The 21,263-nt window shown below is 35.6% G+C and overlaps 1 protein-coding gene across 6 annotated transcripts in view; it reads right to left on the bottom strand.

The window, feature by feature from the left end:
- The window catches only part of FNIP1 (folliculin interacting protein 1), a 155,719-nt gene that overhangs the window by 42,911 nt on the left and 91,545 nt on the right, over positions 1-21,263 (bottom strand). For 3 of the 6 annotated variants that reach the window (XM_041762090.1, XM_041762092.1, XM_041762094.1), the window contains 6 exons: positions 20,795-20,895; positions 20,304-20,378; positions 14,774-14,865; positions 7,341-7,424; positions 6,123-6,194; positions 766-901 (listed from right to left, as the gene is read on the bottom strand). In XM_041762090.1, coding sequence (XP_041618024.1) covers positions 766-901; positions 6,123-6,194; positions 7,341-7,424; positions 14,774-14,865; positions 20,304-20,378; positions 20,795-20,895 — 560 coding nt within the window. The remainder of the gene's footprint in view (positions 1-765; positions 902-6,122; positions 6,195-7,340; positions 7,425-14,773; positions 14,866-20,303; positions 20,379-20,794; positions 20,896-21,263) is intronic. The other 3 variants (XM_041762093.1, XM_041762095.1, XM_041762096.1) reach the window with 3 other exon arrangements.

The raw sequence follows: 21,263 nt of genomic DNA, 5'->3' as shown, positions 1-21,263 counted from the left end.
ATTTCTGTTAAGAATGTAAAAATGAAACAGCCACTGTAAAAAACAGTTTGGAATGTCCTGAAAAACTTAATCACAAAATTACCGTATCACTCAGCGATTCCACTTCTGGGTATATACCCAAAAAAATTGAAAGGAGGAACTCAAACAGGGTATTTTTATATCTATGTAGACATGAGCATTATTTGCAAAAGCCAAAAGGTCAAAGCACTCCAAATGTCCATCAACAGATAAGTGGAAAAACAAAATGTGACATACACATAAAATGGAGTATCATTCAACCCTAAAAAGGGATAAAATCCTGATACATGCTATGACATGGATGGACCTTGAAGACCTGCTAAATGAAATAAGCTACACGTAAAAGGACAAATATTGTAGGATTCCACCTAGATGAGGTTTCTAGAGTAGTCAAATTCAGAGAGACAAAAGAAAAATTTTTTGAATGGTGAATGCCAGGAACTAAGGGTAGGGAGGAATGGAGAGTTACTGTTTAATGGATATAGCTTCAGTTTGGGGAGATAAAAAAGTTCTGGACATGCATAATGATGATGGGTTGCATAACAATGGGAAGGTACTTATAATGCCACTGAACTGTACTTCTAATATTGGCTAAAACTACCAGTAATTTTTAAAATGTAACACATTTAAAAAGTTTCAAGACTTAAAATACACAGAAATACAAGCCCAAGGCTCTAAAAAAGATCATTCAGAATTGTGTTTAAGGGAACTATTCAATTTTATTATAAAGTGAAGGTTCCAACTTACCATCTTGGAAATACCCCATTCTCCAAACTTGTTGTTTGGCTGCGTCGCCAACGTCGCTGGTAACTGCTGGCACAACTTCGGGTAAGTGAGGAGTTTGGAGAGGGAAACGGCGTAATAAGCAAACTGCTGAGAGATGCTGTCAAGTCGAAATAAATGCAAGTATATGTAAGCATTTAAAAATATGTCAATAACTAAGCATAAAGATAAATTTCTTTTTTTAAGATTTTATTTGAGAGAGAGCAAGAGGGAGGGAGACGGAAGAGGGAGAAAGAGAAGAGGCTTCTCACAGAGCAGGGAGCCCCCCTGCAGGGCTTGATCCCAGAACCCTGAGATCTTGACCTGAGCCAAAGGCAGGCACTTAACCAACTTAGCCACCCAGGCACCCCAAGATAAATTTCTTTTTAAGAAATTTAACAGTAGTGACTCAAATTTTCCATTTTGCTTCATGAGCTTCTAAAATTTTCATTTAAAAACTTAACATCATTGCTGGAGCAAAGTCCCAGAGGAGAAAAATCATATACTAACAGTGCATTGGCAAGAGACTTGTAGACATTCCCCTTTTTATGTTCTTACCCCAACCCCCACTTCAGAAGAAAGGGCTAATTTGAAACAAAGCATTATCTCTTTGGCCATGAGATTGTCCCCTAGCTTAGTTGAACACTTAGTCTTTAAAAGATATATGATGTGATTCAGGTTTTTTTAAAAAAAAATTTTAAGTTTGTCTTTAAATTCCAGTTAGTTAACATACAGTGTAATATTAGTTTCAGGTGCACAATATAGTCATTCAGAGCTTTCACAAAACATCCCTTGCTCATAACAAGTGAATGCCTTAATAATCCCCATTGCCTATTTAACCCATCCCACCCACCCACCTCCCTTCTGGTAATCATCAGTTCTCAAGAGTGTGTTTCTTGGTTTGCTTCTCTCCCTTTTCTCCCCCTTGCTCATTTGTTTTGTTTCCTAAATTCCACATGAGTGAAATCATATGGTGTTTGTCTTTCTCTCACTGTCTTATTTTGCTTATTAGCTTAATACTCTGGTTCTATCTATGTTGTTGCAAATGGAAGATTTCATTCTTTTTATGGCTGAGTACTATTCCATTATATAAACATACCAAATCTTGACCCACTCATCAGCTGATGGATACTTGGGCTATTTCCATAATTTGCTTATTGTAGATAATGCTGCTATAAACATGTACTGTAAACTATATAAATGTGCATGTATCTCTCTGAATTAGTACTTCTTTATTCTTGGAGTAAACAGTAGTACAGTTGCTGGACTGATGAGATTCCGTTTTAATGCAACAGCTATATTTTAAGAACAGAAGCTATATTTGAAAATAAGTGTTTGAATGTCATGTAAAGATGTCATTTAAAAGCACATCTTACACCTGTCACAATGGCAGAATCAAAAAAACAAAAAGAGTATTGAGAAGGATATGAAGAGAAAGGAACCCTCACACACTGTTGGTGGGAATGCAAACTAGTACAGCTACTATGGAAAGCCACTATGCAAATTAGTATAGTATGGAGGTTCCTCCAAAAACTTATAACAGAAATATCACATGACCCAATAATTCCACTACTGGCTATTCACTCAAAGAAAACAAGAACACTCATCTAAAAAGATAAATGTACTCCTAAGTTTACTACAGCATTACTTACAATAGGCAAGAAATGGAAGCAACTGAAATGTCTACTGATAGATGAACAAATAAGGAAGATGTATACAATATTATTCAAACATATAAAAGAATGAGATCTTGTCATCTGAGACAACATGGATGGACCTAAGGATATGGTGCCAAGTACAGTAAGCCAGACAGAGAAAGACAAATACCATACAATTTCACTTATATGTGGAATCTAAAAAACAAAACCAACAGAAAGAAAAAGATCCATTAACACAGAGAACAAACTGTTACCAAAGAGGACAGAGTTTGATGGGAAGGGCAAAAATGGGTGAGGGGGAGCAGGAGATATAAGCTTCCAGTTATGGAATGAGTAAGTCACAGGGATAAAAAAGACAGTATAGAGAAAAGAGTCAGTGGTACTGTAAAAGTGTTGTATGGTGGTAGATGGTAGTAGCTACACTTCTGGAACACATAGCATAAGGTATAGAATTTGTCAAGTCACTATGTTTACATCTAAAACAGATGTAACACTGTGTGTAAACAACTATACTTACAATTATACTTCAATAAAAAGAATAAAAGTACCACTGACCCTTGAACAAGAGTTTGAAATGTGCAGATCGACTTATATGTTTTTCTTTGATAAATACAGTATAGCATTGTAAAAGTATTTTATCTTCTTTATGATTTTCCTAACATTTTTTGCTTATTTTATTGCAAAAATACAGTATACAATTCATATATAAAATATATGTTAATCAACTGTTCTTGCTATGAGTAAGGCTTCCAGTCAACTGTAGGCTATCAGTAGTTGAGTTTTTAGGGAGTCAAAAGTTACATACAGATTTTTCTTACTGCCCAGGGGGAGGGAAGGTGTGCGCCCCAACCCCTGGGTTATTGAAGGGTAAACTGTAATCATGAATTGCTTCTGCATAGGTAGTCAAGCCTCTGAATGTTTAATCACTTTCAGTAATAGTCATGATTATACCTACTGAGCTCCAAAAAGAGAAAATCCTATAGATTGCTCTCTGGAGAACTCTAAAGGGGTGACAGACACATTCCATTAGAACCCATTATGATTATAATTGCTGCAATCCCCTAATTGTGAGGATTATTCTCTTCCCAAAACCCCTCTCTCCAGAAACTCTTTCTTGCCTGGAGTGTCAAAAGCTTTACAACCCAACCCTTTGTTTTTCCTCAGACTAGGAATCCTCTCCTTCTCTGTACTGGATCTAGAGAGGAAAAGACATTAAGGGTTTGCTTTTGTTTGGCAATATTTCCATCTTCCTGATTACAACCATATACCAAAAATTTGTGATGTAATCAAAAACAGGGAAGCATTATTATCATCTATAAAAAGATACGTATAACATGATTTTGGACATCAGGAGTGAGAACTAAGAGACTGTCATTATGAAGATCTGTTCAATTCTCGCTAACAAATTCAGTAATAGGGATCCCTGGGTGGCGCAGCGGTTTGGCGCCTGCCTTTGGCCCAGGGCGCGATCCTGGAGACCCGGGATCGAATCCAACATCGGGCTCCCGGTGCATGGAGCCTGCTTCTCCCTCTGCCTGTGTCTCTGTCTCTCTCTCTCTCTCTCTCTCTCTCTGTGACTATCATAAAAAAAAAAAAAAAAAAAAAAAAAACCAAAAACAAATTCAGTAATAAAGGGAAGAGCTTTATGTGCCATACAACTATCATTAATATCAATTAATTAACATCAATGAATTAATTCTAAACTACTTCCTTAAAAAGACCACATTTTTCTCAGTATTATAAGTAACTACTGTAAAACTTTGTAGTCTAAGACTAGATATGTATAACTAACCTGGGTATAATTTTCTTTTCTTTTCTTTTTTTTAATAAATTAATTTTTATTGGTGTTCAATTTACCAACATACAGAAAAACACCCAGTGCTCATCCCGTCAAGTGTCCCCCTCAGTGCCCGTCACCCATTCCCTCCCACCCCCCCCCTCCTCCCCTTCCATCATCCCTAGTTCGTTTCCCAGAGTTAGGAGTCTTTATGTTCTGTCTCCCTTCCTGATATTTCCCACACATTTCTTCTCCCTTCCCTTATATTCCCTTTCACTATTATTTATATTCCCCAAATGAATGAGAACATACACTGCTTGTCCTTCTCCGACTGACTTACTGCACTCAGCATATGGGTATAATTTTCAATGAAAACTCAAATGTTAATCTAAATTTGGAAAAACTATGTGTTAACAAATTCTGGTATTAAAAATAACCCTACTGGAAAAAAGAAGAAAATATACAATTAATTTAAAAGTAGTATATGAATTTAATGGCTTAAAAAAGCCTTACAGATCAATGCAGCCAGGTCCTTCAATTTATACCTAAAGAAAGTGAAGTATAGATATGAATTTATCATCTCTGAAATCTGAAATAATAACTAGATTCCTGTCACAGAAGAGAAAACTAAATCCCTAGATGACATAGAAGCAACAAGTAATAAAAGAAATATACACTAGATTATCCTAAGAACAAGAATAAAAAATTCAGTTAGAAAAGAAGGGTGAGATTATTCGAAAGATCAAGATTTTTCATATTAGAGAGCTGGTTCTCAATTCTAACTGTCCATCAGAACGAGGTATTAAATTTTTCATTTTGTTTTGTTTTTCAAATAGTTTCATCAGCCTTTCCCTAGACTACATGACAGTCTTGGAGTACATTTCAGGCATGTGAAACTTTTATTTTGAAACCTCTTATTATTCTAATACATACCTATGGATTACAATACTGATAAATTGGGACTTCCCATCAATACTCAAAAATGAATTATAAACAATTTAGACACCAGAGCCATATAATGTGACAATTCATATGGATAAACCACAGTGGATAAAGTTTCTCATACCTAACAATAATACAAGCCTAAGATACTCCTTTCGTTTATGCTATCTCTGGGTCCTAAGAAATACGTTTTCTTTTTACTGGAAGGCCCTTCTTCCATGCTTTCACCTGGATAACTCCTACTGACTTCTTAAAACACAACTCAAGTATTATCCCGTGTAAAGTACTACTGGCTCCTGTTCCTGGCCCAAGCTAAGTTAGGTTTTCTTTCCCTAAACCTCTCTCCACATTTCTATCAGAGAACATATCACATGATGCAGGACAATTTTCCTGACTGTTCCCTCTGTAGACTCTCTGCTTGAATGTAAAATGTGGGCTTTTCTTTTTTTTTTTTTTTTTTTAATCTCTCACACATTTCAATAAAGGTTTGTTAGACAAATTTTGGGAGCCCATATTTGAAAGCAATATGAATGGCATTGGTTCAAAATGCCTAGGCTTTTCTGGGCAAGAGACAGTCTGACAACTAAAAACTCTAGTTAAGAGTAAGCAGATATACTAAAAAGAGTAAGCAGATATAAGCAAATGTGTGGGGTTTTCTTTTCTTTTTTTTTTTTTAACTGTGCCATTTAAGCAGTCTCTTGAGCAATATTTTTTTCTTGTATTGGCTAAGTCTAAGCCAATGTGCACTCATCTAGGCCATGTTCCACTAGGCACATGTAACAGTAAATATGAAAATTTTAAATTTGAACTATTTCTCTCTGTTGATATAATTCTCTTATAAGGCTAATAACATCAACACTAAAAAACTGTACATGAAATTGGATGATAAAGGAAAAAATAAAAATCATTGTTGGCTAACAGTGATCTCATAAGAAAACTAGATTAATACATAAACCTGACATTACCAGAGCGTGCTATTCCACTGTCTCTGTCCTCATTCAGGTCTCTTCCAGGCATGTCCATTGGGTTGCTGTGAACTGTGAATTAAGACAAAATCGTCAGTTATAACATATAATGCTATTCAGGGTGACGTTTCTTCTGTTACATTGCAAATGAAATCATGCTCATCTCATTGCATTCCTTTATTTTTTTCAATAGCATGGCACAAACCCAACACCAAGAGCTATTACTCAGTTGAACAAGCTTTGAGAGCTATGTGAAGATTGACATATAATGTGAAAATATAATATCTAAAGAAGCAAGGGATGGCTAAAAGGAAGACACTCAAAATACATTACTAAATGACTAAAAAGCATGCTATTAAACAGTAAGAATGATTCCTGGAAGTAAATAACGGGTATATGATGGTTCACTTTACTATTCTGTCAATAACATAGGTTTAAAAACTCTTCACAATAAAAATTTTAAGAAAACAGTTTGAACAGTATGATGCCAATTAAATTATTTTTTAGAAAGGTTAATTCTAGATGACTCAAATGGCTAATACATACTTTTTGCCCATTTTTCAAATTTTCTCTAATAAATATGTATTGTTCCAATCTCACATTTGTAAGAAAAATAAATATTAATTAAAACAATAAGTTAGATATAACTCCCTGGATACAGAGGCATAAACATACTCTACAATCATAAGTTAAATGATATAAACAAACATACTCACATATGACTTTTACGGATCAATATAATGGTGCTTGTTCATCTAAATCTTAGCTCCAAAAGAAATCATTCTTATGAAATAACATAGATCAGAAATTTTAAAATAATAAGATAGGATATTTTCTTCAATTGGTGAACTAAGTACAAACTCTACTTAGCCATGGAAACAAGAGAGTGTCCCATGAGAAATTCTAGCTGGTATTTAAAGAAATAATGTTCATACTAAAATTTGGGTTAGGATTCTAAAGTTAAGTTATTACATAATGAAATAAGTAACAAACTGAAATTTCATGAAAATATCAATTCTACTGATAAATGAAAATTTCTGGAAATGTTGAAGAACATACTCAGTAGACAGGAATTCAGTTCTTACACTTGCTAAGTAATGTTTTCTTAACTACACCCTCCCCAAATACATTTATCTACTCTCTTGTTTCCACGGCTTAACTACAGATTCTAGCCACTGGAGCACACCAACTAGTCTACCCACACAGCACATCGCAAACCTGCAAAGAAAGAGGCGCTCCTGATCAGGCGGAGCGGACCCTGTTCAGAGAATGCCCGCCTGGGGCTGCAGAACTGTGATAGACCTACATGGCAAAAATGTAAAATATATATGAAAGAGGGCTGTTAGAAAAGCCACAAAGAGTCTAGAATAAAGGGTGAGCTTAGGCAGCACAAATGCAGACCAACAGATACTGATGGAACTTGTAAACTAAGTAAGAATAATTCAAGCTGGTTTCTCTTCTTTGAAACAGGATGGTTTCTCTCTGTGGATAGCTTATGTCAAACAACAATTTCATGCCTATTTACTAATAAATATGTATATAATTATAAAAAAAAACCTTCCACGATACAAGGTAAAAGTTTTAATCCTTTCTAACATAAAACAATGCTTTTAAAGATTCAAAAAAGCACAAAATTTATTTGACATTTGCCAAATAAATTGGTCCTTTAAAAAGAGTTTTTAAAAACTATTTTATTTATTTATTTGAGGGAGAGAGTGTGCGCGAGAGAGCATGAGAGAGAGAGAGGGAGAATGAGAGAAAGCAAGCAGCTGATTTGCCTGTTACACTTCATCAAGATAGCCTAAAGAGTCACCTAGGAAGTTACCTAGGATAGAATAGGGGGCTTTCTGTTTTAAAATGTATTTTTCAGATTGTTAATGGATATCTTTCTGTAACAAGAATTTCTAGAATTATACTGCATTTGCAGCAATCCTTCCATGTTTTACCTCTTCAGCTCTTTATTCAATTCTCTCTAGTTACTTCAAAACTTACCTACCCTCTTTAAATTCCCTCCCTACCCATCTCCTTCCTTACTCTCAGGATGTAACTGTCTCCCACATATACATGTGTGCACACACATATAATTCACCAGTTAGGAACTCTCCATTTCCTAGCACCTTGTCTCCAAACTAAATCACATTCGGGCCCACCTGCCTCCTTCCTGGCCGAGTAATAACAAGTAACAATATTCAAGCCTTAGTATGTCCTAGGAACCTACTCAGTGAAAAATGCTGAGAGGCTCCTCCCTCCTTTCTAAACCTAATTCTTTTATGTCAGTTAGGACCTTCAAAAATCTCACTTTACCACTTCTATCTCTAACTTTACCCCTCCTTATATCCTATTTATCAACATTTAAACATAAACAAAGCTAATGGCACCTGGATGACTCAGTCATTTAAACCTCCAACTCTTTATTTCAACTCAGGTCATTTTATGTTCATCTTAAGAGACTCCATCCTTAGCAGGCAGCCCAATACAGAACTCTATCTTAAAACCCTGAGATCAAGCCTTTTAAGACTGTTTCTCTCCCTGCCCGTCCCCTACTCTCTCTCTCTAAAAAAATTATTATAAAGAAAGCACAGTCAAAACTATTCTCTCCATATATTTAATCCTACATAGTTCAATAATTAAAATGTATTCTAAAGATTCCTCAGGGTTCTTGTAAGCCTTTCAGAGATCTGTGTAAAACTCTATTTTCTTAATAAATTTAATCAAAACAACTTATTACAAGAGAATAAACACAGAAGTAGATATAAGAATTGAGTTGTAGTCTACTAAGCCATAAATTAATGTGTTTTGCAAAAATGTAAAACAACGTCACTCTTCTTCATTAAGTTCTCATCTTGGAGAATAGTAGTCGTTTCATAGCATGTTATTTATACTAACATGAAAAAGGTTGTGTTATTTTTTAAGGAATAAATATTTTTAATTTTTTTGTTTTAAATTTTAATACAGTATATATCAATAAAGGTAATACACATAAACAAAAGTTCTCTGTGGTCCTCCATAATTTCTAAGTGTATAAAACTTAGAGAACTTTTCTGGTCTCTTTTCTGAGACAGAAAGAACCGCTGCTTAAATCCTAGAAAAAAAGACTGACCTCTGAGCAGAGCTCTCCTCAACTGTGGCTTCTATTCTCTCCATGAAACTGCTCACGTAAGCTACCAAAAGCCTTCCTAATGCAGTCCATACTATTTTATATTACTTTATCGCATATTTGATGCTGACTAAATTGCCTTTGAACATTTCCCCAGTTTCCAAATATTATACACTAAGGTTTTTTTCCTTAATGCTCTATATGCGCTTCTCTTCACCTACTCTTTCCGTCTTTAAGCCATCATTCCCCCAGGATTTTATCCTCAACAATCTTTCTTTCTCACTCTTTAACATTTCCTAGGTCATCTCATTCATTCCTAAGCTTTCACTTATCATTTACATGCTAATGCTTTAAAAATCCACATAGATACAGCTAACTGTCTAACAACTGTATTCTCCCTTCTATTTTATCAAGTAGTTTCTAGGAAGCTGCCCATCTAGGGATCTTATTTCTCAAATCTCCTTATATATAGGTGAAGCCATGTGACTAGTTACCACTAATGGAACGTGAATAAAGCTGATGTATTAAGGTTGGTTATGAAATGGATGTGACTTTTCCATACTCAATTCCTTTTCGCTGGCTTCATGCAGCTGAGCTCAACCTTGGAAACCACATAATGAAGAAGGTAGAACTCCAAGAAGGAAGGAAATTGGACCTCTGAAACAGTGCTTAGAGAAAAACTGTTAATCAATGAGGAAACACTTTTTTAAACTTCACATGACTGGAAAAAAATAACTCTATGTTGCTTTGAAATTATTATATGTTCACTAATTTTTATGTTGTAGCACCTACCCCTATATCTACTAACTATAATGGATATCTTAACTTGAATAACCAACCAATACTTCCATTCTAACATACATAAACCCCAAACCACCAATTCCTAATTTCTTCTGCTCCTCCCAATGGATGGCACCAATATCCAAGCAATTATACAACCAGACAGCAAAGGGACACACTTATTTCCTCCTTTTTCCTCTCTTCTTTCATCTAATTACAAAGTCCCATCCACTCTATTTCCCATAATGAACCTCTCAACAGCTCTCTACCCTTGACACAATCCGGCTCTAGGTCTCCATTACCTGTCATGTGAATCACCACCAGCAGCCTTCTAACACAGATCTTTTCCTCGATCCTACTGGTTTACTTGAATCCTTTCCCATTGCAATCAAAACATTATTCTGCAGATAAAAATCTAATCTGATCATATTTCTATATTCTGACAACTCCTCTGTGTGGCCTTCAGAATGCACTGCAAAGATCTCCAGCTGTAAGGACTGTAATTGACTACATACCCCAAATTGCTGTTTTCTGACATGTGATGTTTTCCAAGGCCACATATCCCATAGGCAGAGTTCCTAACCAGTGACTGAACGTAGCAAGAAGAGTAAGTCAGGTACATTTCTGGCAACATACGGCTCACCTGTGACAACATACTTTGACCTAAGGACTTGTCAGTGGCCTTACCAAACCTTCCATGGGTTGCATGATAGGAAAGGACACTTCCATTCAATTTTCTATTTTTCTCTTTCATTTGGGGTCAGACTTGCAACACAATCTGAGGGCTCTCATGACCTTTCCCAGTTTCCTCATTTTCTCTCACACAGTCATTTCCCCTAATAATATCCTTGCATATTTAATCCTGTCTTGGCACCTGTTAAAAAACAGGTAAAGGACCCAAACTAACACACCCTCATTACTACCCAATTTCTTTTTTATTTTATTTTATTTTATTTTAATTTTTTTAATTAATTTTTATTGGTGTTCAATTTACCAACATACAGAAAAACACCCAGTGCTCATCCCGTCAAGTGTCCACCTCAGTGCCCGTCACCCATTCCCCTCCAACACCCACCCTCCTCCCCCCTTCCACCACCCCTAGTTCGTTTCCCCGAGTTAGGAGTCTTTATGTTCTGTCTCCCTTCCTGATATTTCCCAACATTTCTTCTCCCTTCCTTTATATTCCCTTTCACTATTATTTATATTCCCCAAATGAATGAGAACATACACTGCTTGTCCTTCTCCAATTGACTTATTTCACTCAGCATAATACCCTCCAGTTCCATCCACGTTGAAGCAAATGGTGGGTATTTGTCGTTTCTAATGGCTGAGTAATATTCCATTGTATACATAAACCACATCTTCTTTATCCATTCATCTTTCGATGGACATCGAGGCTCCTTCCACAGTTTGGCTATTGTGGCCATTGCTGATAGAAACATCGGGGTGCAGGCGTCCCGACGTTTCATTGCATCTGAATCTTTGGGGTAAATCCCCAACAGTGCAATTGCTGGGTCGTAGGGCAGGTCTATTTTTAACTCTTTGAGGAACCTCCACAGTTTTCCAGAGTGGCTGCACCAGTTCACATTCCCACCAACAGTGTAAGAGGGTTCCCTTTTCTCCGCATCCTCTCCAACATTTGTTGCTTCCTGCCTTGTTAATTTTCCCCATTCTCACTGGTGTGAGGTGGTATCTCATTGTGGTTTTGATTTGTATTTCCCTGATGGCAAGTGATGCAGAGCATTTTCTCATGTGCATGTTGGCCATGTCCATGTCTTCCTCTGTGAGATTTCTCTTCATGTCTTTTGCCCATTTCATGATTGGATTGTTTGTTTCTTTGGTGTTGAGTTTAATAAGTTCTTTATAGATTTTGGAAACTAGCCCTTTATCTGATATGTCGTTTGCAAATATCTTCTCCCATTCTGTAGGTTGTCTCTAAAAGACAACAAAACTAAATTTTGTTGACTGTATCCTTTGCTGTGCAAAAGCTTCTTATCTTGATGAAGTCCCAATAGTTCATTTTTGCTTTTGTTTCTTTTGCCTTTGTGGATGTATCTTGCAAGAAGTTACTGTGGCCGAGTTCAAAAAGGGTGTTGCCTGTGTTCTCCTCTAGGATTTTGATGGACTCTTGTCTCACATTTAGATCTCTCTTCCATTTTGAGTTTATCTTTGTGTATGGTGAAAGAGAGTGGTCCAGTTTCATTCTTCTGCATGTGGATGTCCAATTTTCCCAACACCATTTATTGAAGAGACTGTCTTTCTTCCAATGGATAGTCTTTCCTCCTTTATCGAATATTAGATGACCATACATTTCAGGGTCCACTTCTGGGTTCTCTATTCTGTTCCATTGATCTATGTGTCTGTTTTTGTGCCAGTACCACACTGTCTTGATGACCACAGCTTTGTAGTACAACCTGAAATCTGGCATTGTGATGCCCCCAGCTATGGTTTTCGTTTTTAAAATTCCCCTGGCTATTCGGGGTCTTTTCTGATTCCACACAAATCTTAAAATAATTTGTTCTAACTCTCTGAAGAAAGGCCATGGTATTTTGATAGGGATTGCATTAAACGTGTATATTGCCCTGGGTAACATTGACATTTTCACAATATTAATTCTGCCAATCCATGAGCATGGAATATTTTTCCATCTCTTTGTGTCTTCCTCAATTTCTTTCAGAAGTGTTCTATAGTTTTTAGGGTATAGATCCTTCACCTCTTTGGTTAGGTTTATTCCTAGGTATCTTATGCTTTTGGACTACCCAACTTCTTAAAGCCTAAGTTCAAATTCCTCACTATGGCCCAAGGTGCCCTTTGTCATCAACCTCCCACAAACTTTTTCATTTCTTTTAACTTTCGTTACTCCTATTCTTGGCTCCATCAACACTGATTTATTCACATTATTTACTCATGCTATGATCTCTTAACTCCTAGGTCTGTGCACACACTACTGCTTTTTCCTAGAACATTTCTAGTCCCCAAACACAGGGCTAATCCTTCAAGATTAGGCTTCCCTTCTTTAAGAAAGTCTGAGACTCTCTAGGACTGAATTAGGTACTCTTCCTCATTTGTATCACACCCTGCTCTTTAACATTAACTGCACTCTACTGTAATTGTTGCATTATTTGTATGACTCCCACTAACTATAAATCTGTTGAGGCAGGAAATGTGTCTGGTTCACCACTGCATGTACCCTCAGGGCCTAGCAGAGTGCTTAGCATACAACACGTACTTGGTAAGTATTTGCTGATAAATCGGAAATGTAAAGAAAATAAGAAATGGTACTCAAATATCCTTGATTCACAATTACAAACATACAAGTAAAAGCCACTCATTATTTAAGTCTATACTTTGTTAAATGGATTCACTTCCTAACCTGTATTAAAACAAAGATGGGTATACCTAGCATCCATAAGGTGATTTACTGTTATAAGCGATAATGGATTTGGATTATTAAAATAAATAGCTTTTAATTAACTTATTGAGCTTTGAAAAGTATCACATTATAACGGAAAAAGAGACAAGTGAATCTTTTCAGAAGATTCAGAAAATCTTTCAGGAGAATCTGAAAAGATTCAGTTGTCTCCCTGTTACATTTTTACTTCATTAAACCAATGAAATAATCAAGTGAGTTAAGAAAAAGCAGAACCCCTCTAATTTTTCTAAAAAATGTGCAAACTTTCTTTTTTTTTTAATTTATTTATTTTGAGAGAGAGAGAGAGAGAGAATCTAGAAGTAGGGGGAAGGACAGAGGGAAAGAAAGAATCTCAAGCAAATTCACCACTGAACACAGAGCCTGACACGGGGCTTGATCTCACATCCCTGAGATCATGACCTGAGCCACAATCAAGAGTCACTTGATTTCACTTAACCAACTGAGCCACCCAGGTACCCCAAATGTGCAAACTTTTAAAATTACATGCCTGACCCTATAACTAGCCCACACTACTTGCTGAATAAATGGTTGCTTGTTTGAATAAACATGAACTATAAAAAATAATAGAATACATTACGATTCAAGCTGGAAGAAAAACTGTTTCCTACTTATATATTTAATATTTATTCAAATCAATTCCAAATGAAAATTCTCACTAAATAAAGAATAAAATAAATATTTATCTTAGTCTAATTCCTGTCCACATTCTGGCATGCTATAGTTATTTACACACCAGGAACATGGCCAGCAACAATTCAGTTGAACTTTGTAGGGTAAAACAAATGACCAGAAATTTTAGGAATAGTTTGTCATTTCAGAAGTTGAACTTAAATAGTAACAATCAACTATTCAAATTACTAAATAAGCTGTTATTTTAATGAATATTTTAAAGAACATCAAATTTGAGTATCTGCTCATCTATCTGAATTCAGGTCACAAAAATGAGCACCATTTTAAAATTACTTTTATGGTTAGGGAAGAGACAAGGGAAAAAGTGTAATACCAGTCTTCCTCAGGTGAAATATTGTAAAAAGCTGAGAAGGACTTTTTATACCAATGAGCCTTTTAAAGATGCATAAAGTTAAAAACAAAAAACAAACCAGATATATCTTCAGCAGTTCTTTTTCAGATACAAAAATGAATATTATGTTCAAATATACAAAAATTGTGTTTTTCAAATAATATAAACGTTATACATACTTCCAATTTAAATCCCTTTTCTACTTCTAGTATGTCAAAATCTGTGGTCTTATAAAAGATCTGTATTATTAAGAAAGAACTGCAAATCTTTGTTATACTGTTAACTTATTTAAAACTTATAAAACCAAAGGAACCATTTACCTATATTTCCAAGTAGTCCATTAATAACTGTGTTATTATCAGCCTTTAATGTACTATTGTCCTGATTGATGAATTCAAGACTGTCTTGAAGCCTAAAGGAGGAAAAGAAACAATAAGTTGCAAATTCATCTTATGCTCTTTTTGGCAACTCTTTGCATATCTCAATGAAATTTTATGTGTAAAACAGTTTTTTTTATTAAGTTTTAAGTATTCTTGTTAGTACCATAAACTACCTAATCTTTTAAATAAGAGGTTGGTAAACTACACTTGGAGGGCTAAATATAGCCTGCTGCCTGTTTTTATAAATAAAGTTTTAATGGAACACAGATATGCCCTTTCACATATGTACTGCATATGGCTGCTTTAATGCTACAGCTGAGAAACCAGACATATTATCTGGCCCACAAAGCCAAAATTATTTACTATCTAGACCTTTACAGAATTACTGACCCTAATTTAAATTGTAAAGCTTTTCCCTCATATTTTGGACCTGATATTATTTTCTAAACTTCTAGCAGGGAAAAAAGGAAAAGAAAAGAAAAAAGAAAAGAAAAGAAAAGAAAAGAAAAGAAAAGAAAAGAGAAGAGAAGAGAAAAGAAAAGAAATCAACCAAATATCAAAATAGTGTCATTTGTTCACACATTATAAATGATCACTCCTGTTAGTAAATTATCTGAATAACAAAAATTAAACTACTTTATGTTCTTAGTACAAAGTATCCTTCCTAGGGATTTTAAGAACCTATAAAAAAATTAGAAAAGATGAAGAAACTGAGAGGATCCGAGGTAAAATCAGTGATTCCAACGTGAGGATCTCTAATTTCTACTTTAGTATTAAACTGTTAAAAATTAGCACTTTTAGTGTATTTTTTAAGCATCTCTAACACTGTGAAAAAACATCTCTCCCTTTTCTTCCTTCCTAACAGAAAAGTTAATAAACAGCTACAAGTATTAGAACCTCAGCTAATAGAACTCCTGAGAGGTCTTCTTGGAGCATTTACAATTAATGGAACTTTTGAGAATTTTTCTAGTTTTGAGTAGGCTCCTTGCTACCTCCTGCTGCTTTTGACTTTGGGTAACCCCAGAGATTCTGGCTAGCTAGCATTCTAATCTGGTCCCTGCAGAATCCATCGCTGGAATCCACTAACACCTCACCCTAGCCCCAGTCTTTCATTTACTAGGTTCCGACATGTAGCACCGGATTCCAATTATCAGGCCTGCCTTTGTTTCAGCTTCACTTTTCTAATCTTGGCATTAATACCTTGGGGTATTCTTATGCCCCACGATGGGTGATCTAGACTACTCCTGACTGCAGAGGTAATTTTTTTTTTTTAAGATTTTATTTATTTATTCATGAGAGACATAGAGAGAGAGAGGCACAGACACAGGCAGAGGGAGAAGCAGGCTCCATGCAGGGAGCCCGACGCTGGATTCAATCCCGGGTCTCCAGCATCACATCCTGGACTGAATGCGGCGCTAAACCGCTGAGCCACCCCGGCTGCCCTGTAGAGTTAATTCTGAAGTGATCTGAAAACTGAAGAGCACATACACAGATGCTAACTTGGCATGGCACTACATAATGTAAAATAAGTATCTCATCTTAACATGGGAATATTGTCAACATTTTACTTCTAGCTATAGCTTCTAGAAGCAAATTAGGAAAGAGAAAGCACATTCCCTATTCTTCAACTAAACTCAAATGAGAAGTAATCTGGACTCCAAACACAAAGTGGCTGAATGAATTAAAAAAATAACACCCAACAATATGCTGCCTACAAGAGACTCACTTCAGCTTTGAGAACGCATATAGGCTCAATGTGAAGGGATAGAAAAAGAATCCATATAAGTGGAAATCGAAAAAGAGCAAAGAAAGCTATACTTATATCAGAAAAAATGGACTTCAAGCCAAAAATACACAAGAGACAGAAATGGTCATACAAAAGAGGAGCAATTCAGCAAGAAGATATAGCATAAATACAAATGCACTCAACATTAGAGCACCTAAACATGTTAAGCAAATAACTAACGGATCTAAAGAGACAAGACTGCAATAATTAGTAAAGGGCTTTATTTTTTTTGTTGTTTTTAAAAAGATTTTATTTATTCATGAGAGACATGGAAAAAGAGAAAGAGGCAGAGACATAGACAAGAGGGAGAAGCAGGCTCCATGCAGGAAGCCCAACATGGGACTCAATCCCAGACTCCAGTATCACGCCCTGAGCCAAAGGCAGACACTCAACTGCTGAGCCACCCAGGCGTCCCTGGGACTTTAATACTCTACTTCCAACAATGAATAGATCAACCAGACAGGAAGTCAACAAAGAAATGTTGAACTTGAACCATACCTTAGGCCAAATGGAATTAACAGATATAGATATACAGATATAGATAGATATATCTATATAGATATATATCTATATATCTATATAGATATAGATAGATAGATAAATCCAACAGCAGCAGAATACCATTCTTCTCAAGTGTGCATGGAACATTTTAGGAATAAATGATGATAGGAAAACTGGATAACCACATGCAAATGAGTGAAATTAAAACTTTATATTACACTACTATAAGCAGTTATACAGCAATAAAGTGGATAACCTATAAGAAAGGGATAAATTCCTAGATACATACAACCTACCAGGAATGAGTCATGAAGAAATAGAAAATCGAAACAGACCAATAATAAGTAAGGAGAATGAATCATTAATCAAAAACCTCCCAACGCTGGGACGCCTGGGTGGCTCAGCGGTTGAGCATCTGCCTTTGGTTCAGAGCATGATCCTGGGGTCCTGGGATCGAGTCCCGCATTGGGCTTCCCACAGGGAGCCTGCTTCTCCCTCTGCCTATGTCTCCGCCTCTCTCTGTGTGTCTCTCATGAATAAACTCTTAAGAAAAAAAAAAAAGAAAAGGAAAAAGAAAAAAGAAAGAAAAGAAAAGAAAAAAGAAAAGAAAAGAAAAGAAAAGAAAAGAAAAGAAAAGAAAAGAAAAGAAAAGAAAAGAAAAAAGAGAAAAAAGAAAACCTCCCAACACAGAAAAGCCAAAGGGACCAGATGGTTTCCTTGGTACATTCTACCAAATATTTAAAGAAGAATTAATGCCAATTCTACTCAAACTGTTCAATAAATAAAAGAAGGAACACTACAAAACACATCTTACAAAGCCAGCATTGCCCTGACACCAAGAAAATTTTCAGCACTTCTCCTGATTATTATAAATGCAAAGATTCTCCACAAAATATTAGCAAACCAAATTCAAAAGAATATTAAAAGGATCATTTAATATGATCAAGTAAGATTTATCACTGGGATGCAAGGATGCAAGCAATAAATGATAATTACCACATTAAAAGAATGAAAGATAAAAATCATACCATCATGTCAATAGATGAAAAAGCATAGGACAAAATACAACATCTTTCCACGAAAAAAATCCTCCAAAAAGTAGGTTGAAAGAACAAATATTGTTAAAATGTTAAATTACCCAAAGTCATCTATAGATTCAATGCAAGTCTTATCAAGGTTCCAATGGAATTTTTCATAGAAATAAGAAAAAAATCCTAAAATCTGTTAGAAGCTACAAAAAGACTCTGAATAGCCAAAGCAATCCTGACAAAAAGAACAAAGCTGGAGAGATCACACTTTTCGATTTCAAACTATACTACAAAGCTCAGGTAATCAAAACAGTATAGTACTGGCATAAAAATAGACACACAAATTAACGGAACAGAATCAAGAGCCCAGGAAAAAAAACCCTGCATATACAGTCAACTAGTATTTGATAAGGGACCCAAGAACATTTAACAGGGAAAGGATAGTACCTTCAAAAAATTATGACAGAAAAACTGAATAACCACATGCAGATGAATGAAATTAAAATTATCTTACACCACTCACAAAAATGAACTCAAAATTGATTAAAGACATAAAACAAAAGACTCCAAAACTGCAAATCTTCTAGAAGAAACCATAAGGGAAAAGCTCCTTGACATTGGTCATAGCAACAATTTCTACATATGACATAAACAGCACAAGCCACAAAAGCAAAAATAAGTAAATGGGAATACATCACACAAAAAGCTTCTACACTGCAAATAACTGACAAAATGAAAAGGCAATCTATGGAATGGTAAAAAAAAAAAAAAATGCAAATCCTTTATCTGATGAAGGGTTAATATCCAAAATATATAAATAATCCACAAAAATCAATGGCAAAAAAACAATCTAAAAAAATTAATACTTCTGAATATTCAGAAGAACTGAATAGACAATTTTCCAAAGAAGATATGCAAATGACCAAGAGGTACATGAAAAGGTGCTCAATCATCACTAATCATCAGGGAAATTACTTCACACCTTTTTTAATTGTTAACATCAAAAAGACAAGAAATGATATCAAGTGGTGGACAGGGTATGGAGAAGAAGGAACCCTTGGGCACTGCTGGTGGGAATATAAATTGATACAGCCACTGTGAAAACAGTATGAAGGTTCTTCAAAAAATTAAAAATAGAAACTACCATATGATCCAGGAATCCCACTTCTAGATATATATCCAAAGGAACTAAAATAAGGATCTCATAGAGATATCTGCACTCAGGTGTTCACTATAGCATTAGTGACAACTGTCAATAAATGGAGACAAACTAAATGTCTATCAAAAGATGAATGGATAAAATGTCATACACACACACACACACACAGCCATGAGAAAAGGAAATCCTGCCATTTGAGACAACCTGAATGAACATTAAAGGCATCATGCTAAGTGAAATAAGTCAGAGAAATATAAATACTGTATAGAATCACTCACATGTGTAATATAAAAAATTGAACATAGAAAAACAGAAAGCAGGGTGGTGGCTACCAGGGGCTGAGAGTAGAGGAAATGGGGAGGTAACAGTCAAAGTGTATAAACTTCAGTTATAAAATTAGTAAGTTCTGGGATCTAATGTATAGCATGCTATCGATAGCTAATAATACTGTTATTTTATATACTTGAAAGTTGCTAAGATGGGGATCCCTGGGTGGCTCAGCGGTTTGGCGACTGCCTTCGGCCCAGGGCGTGATCCTGGAGTCCTGGAATCGAGTCCCACATCAGGCTTCCTGCATGGAGCCTGCTTCTCCCTCTGCCTGTGTCTCTGCTTTTCTCTCTGTGTCGCTCATGAATAAATAAATAAAATCTTAAAAAAAAAAAAAAGAAAGTTGCTAAGAGAGTAAATCTTAGCTGATCTTACCACAAAAGAGAAACGGTAATTTTGACAAGATGGAGGTATTAGTTAGCTAATTATATGGTGGTAATCATTTTGCAACATATCAAATAAATGTGCTGCTCACATTAAATTTACAGTGTTGCATGTCAATTATATCTCAATAAAGCTAAAAGAAAAAAGTCTGGCCTCCATAAACTTTCAAATTTAAGGGAATGGAAGAAAATTCAATTGAAACTGCAACCCTGAGAATAGTTTGTTAGTTTTCATGCTTTGCATGTCCTAAATAATACATTTTTCTCAGCATTCATAATCACTTACGTATTGAGACTTCCACAGATACTGCTTCCAGTTCGTGCAGTAAAAACTTTGCTGAGCATAAGTTGTGGAGGAGAACTATGAAGGAAAAGAAATGGACAGAGAGAGATCAAAACTAAAACACAAGGAACTTCTCAATTTATTACAAATTAGGGACACTTGGGTGGCTTAGTCAGTTAATTATCTGACTTCTGATTTCGGCTAAGGTCATGGTCTCAGGGTTGGGAGACTGAGCTCCGTGTCAGGCTTCATGCTATGGTATGGAGTCTGCTGAAGATTCTCTCTCTCCCTCCCTCTATGCCCCTCTCCCTCACAAAAAGACATAAATCACAGAGATTTCACTCCATAGTTAAAACAGTCATGAAGCAGCATGAACCCCATAAAACACTGTAAGATCTGACATGTTCAATCTATGTGAAGACTACAGGGAATTCTCTCTTCTTCAAAAATTACATGTTCTAAAATGGATTATGAAAAATTAGAAAATCCCTCACCGGATCTGATGAATTTTTAAGGTGGACCCTTTGTAGCTCATTGCTACAGAGCCAAACATCATCTCTCCAAGCATATTGGCATCAGAAGAGCACCGAGAACCCTAAAAAATAATTGTAACATTAATAGAACTACAGAATTTACAACCTATTTCAAATCCTGAGTTCTACTGAAAATTCCTTTGCTGTAGTTATTCTTTATAATTCTATACACTCTTTTAAAAAGTGATTCTACATTGTATACAATGTTCTATAGCTTGAGTTTCTTCATTGCACAATGTGTTACAGACTTAACCATATCGTTATACAAAGACTCCTTTTGAAGAGCTGCATAGTATTCTACAGTATGAAAATTAGTTTCCCTTACTAATGGACATTTAAGTTACTTCCAGGTTTTTGCTACTATAATAATGCTTAATGCTAAATAAACACTGTTAACTACATCTCGTGCATATGCAATGTTTTTCCAGGA

This window comes from Vulpes lagopus, chromosome 7, assembly GCF_018345385.1.
Source record: "Vulpes lagopus strain Blue_001 chromosome 7, ASM1834538v1, whole genome shotgun sequence".
NCBI lineage: Eukaryota > Metazoa > Chordata > Mammalia > Carnivora > Canidae > Vulpes > Vulpes lagopus.
The sequence above is the reverse complement of the archived record's forward strand: the minus strand, read 5'-3'. Positions and strand labels throughout refer to the sequence as shown.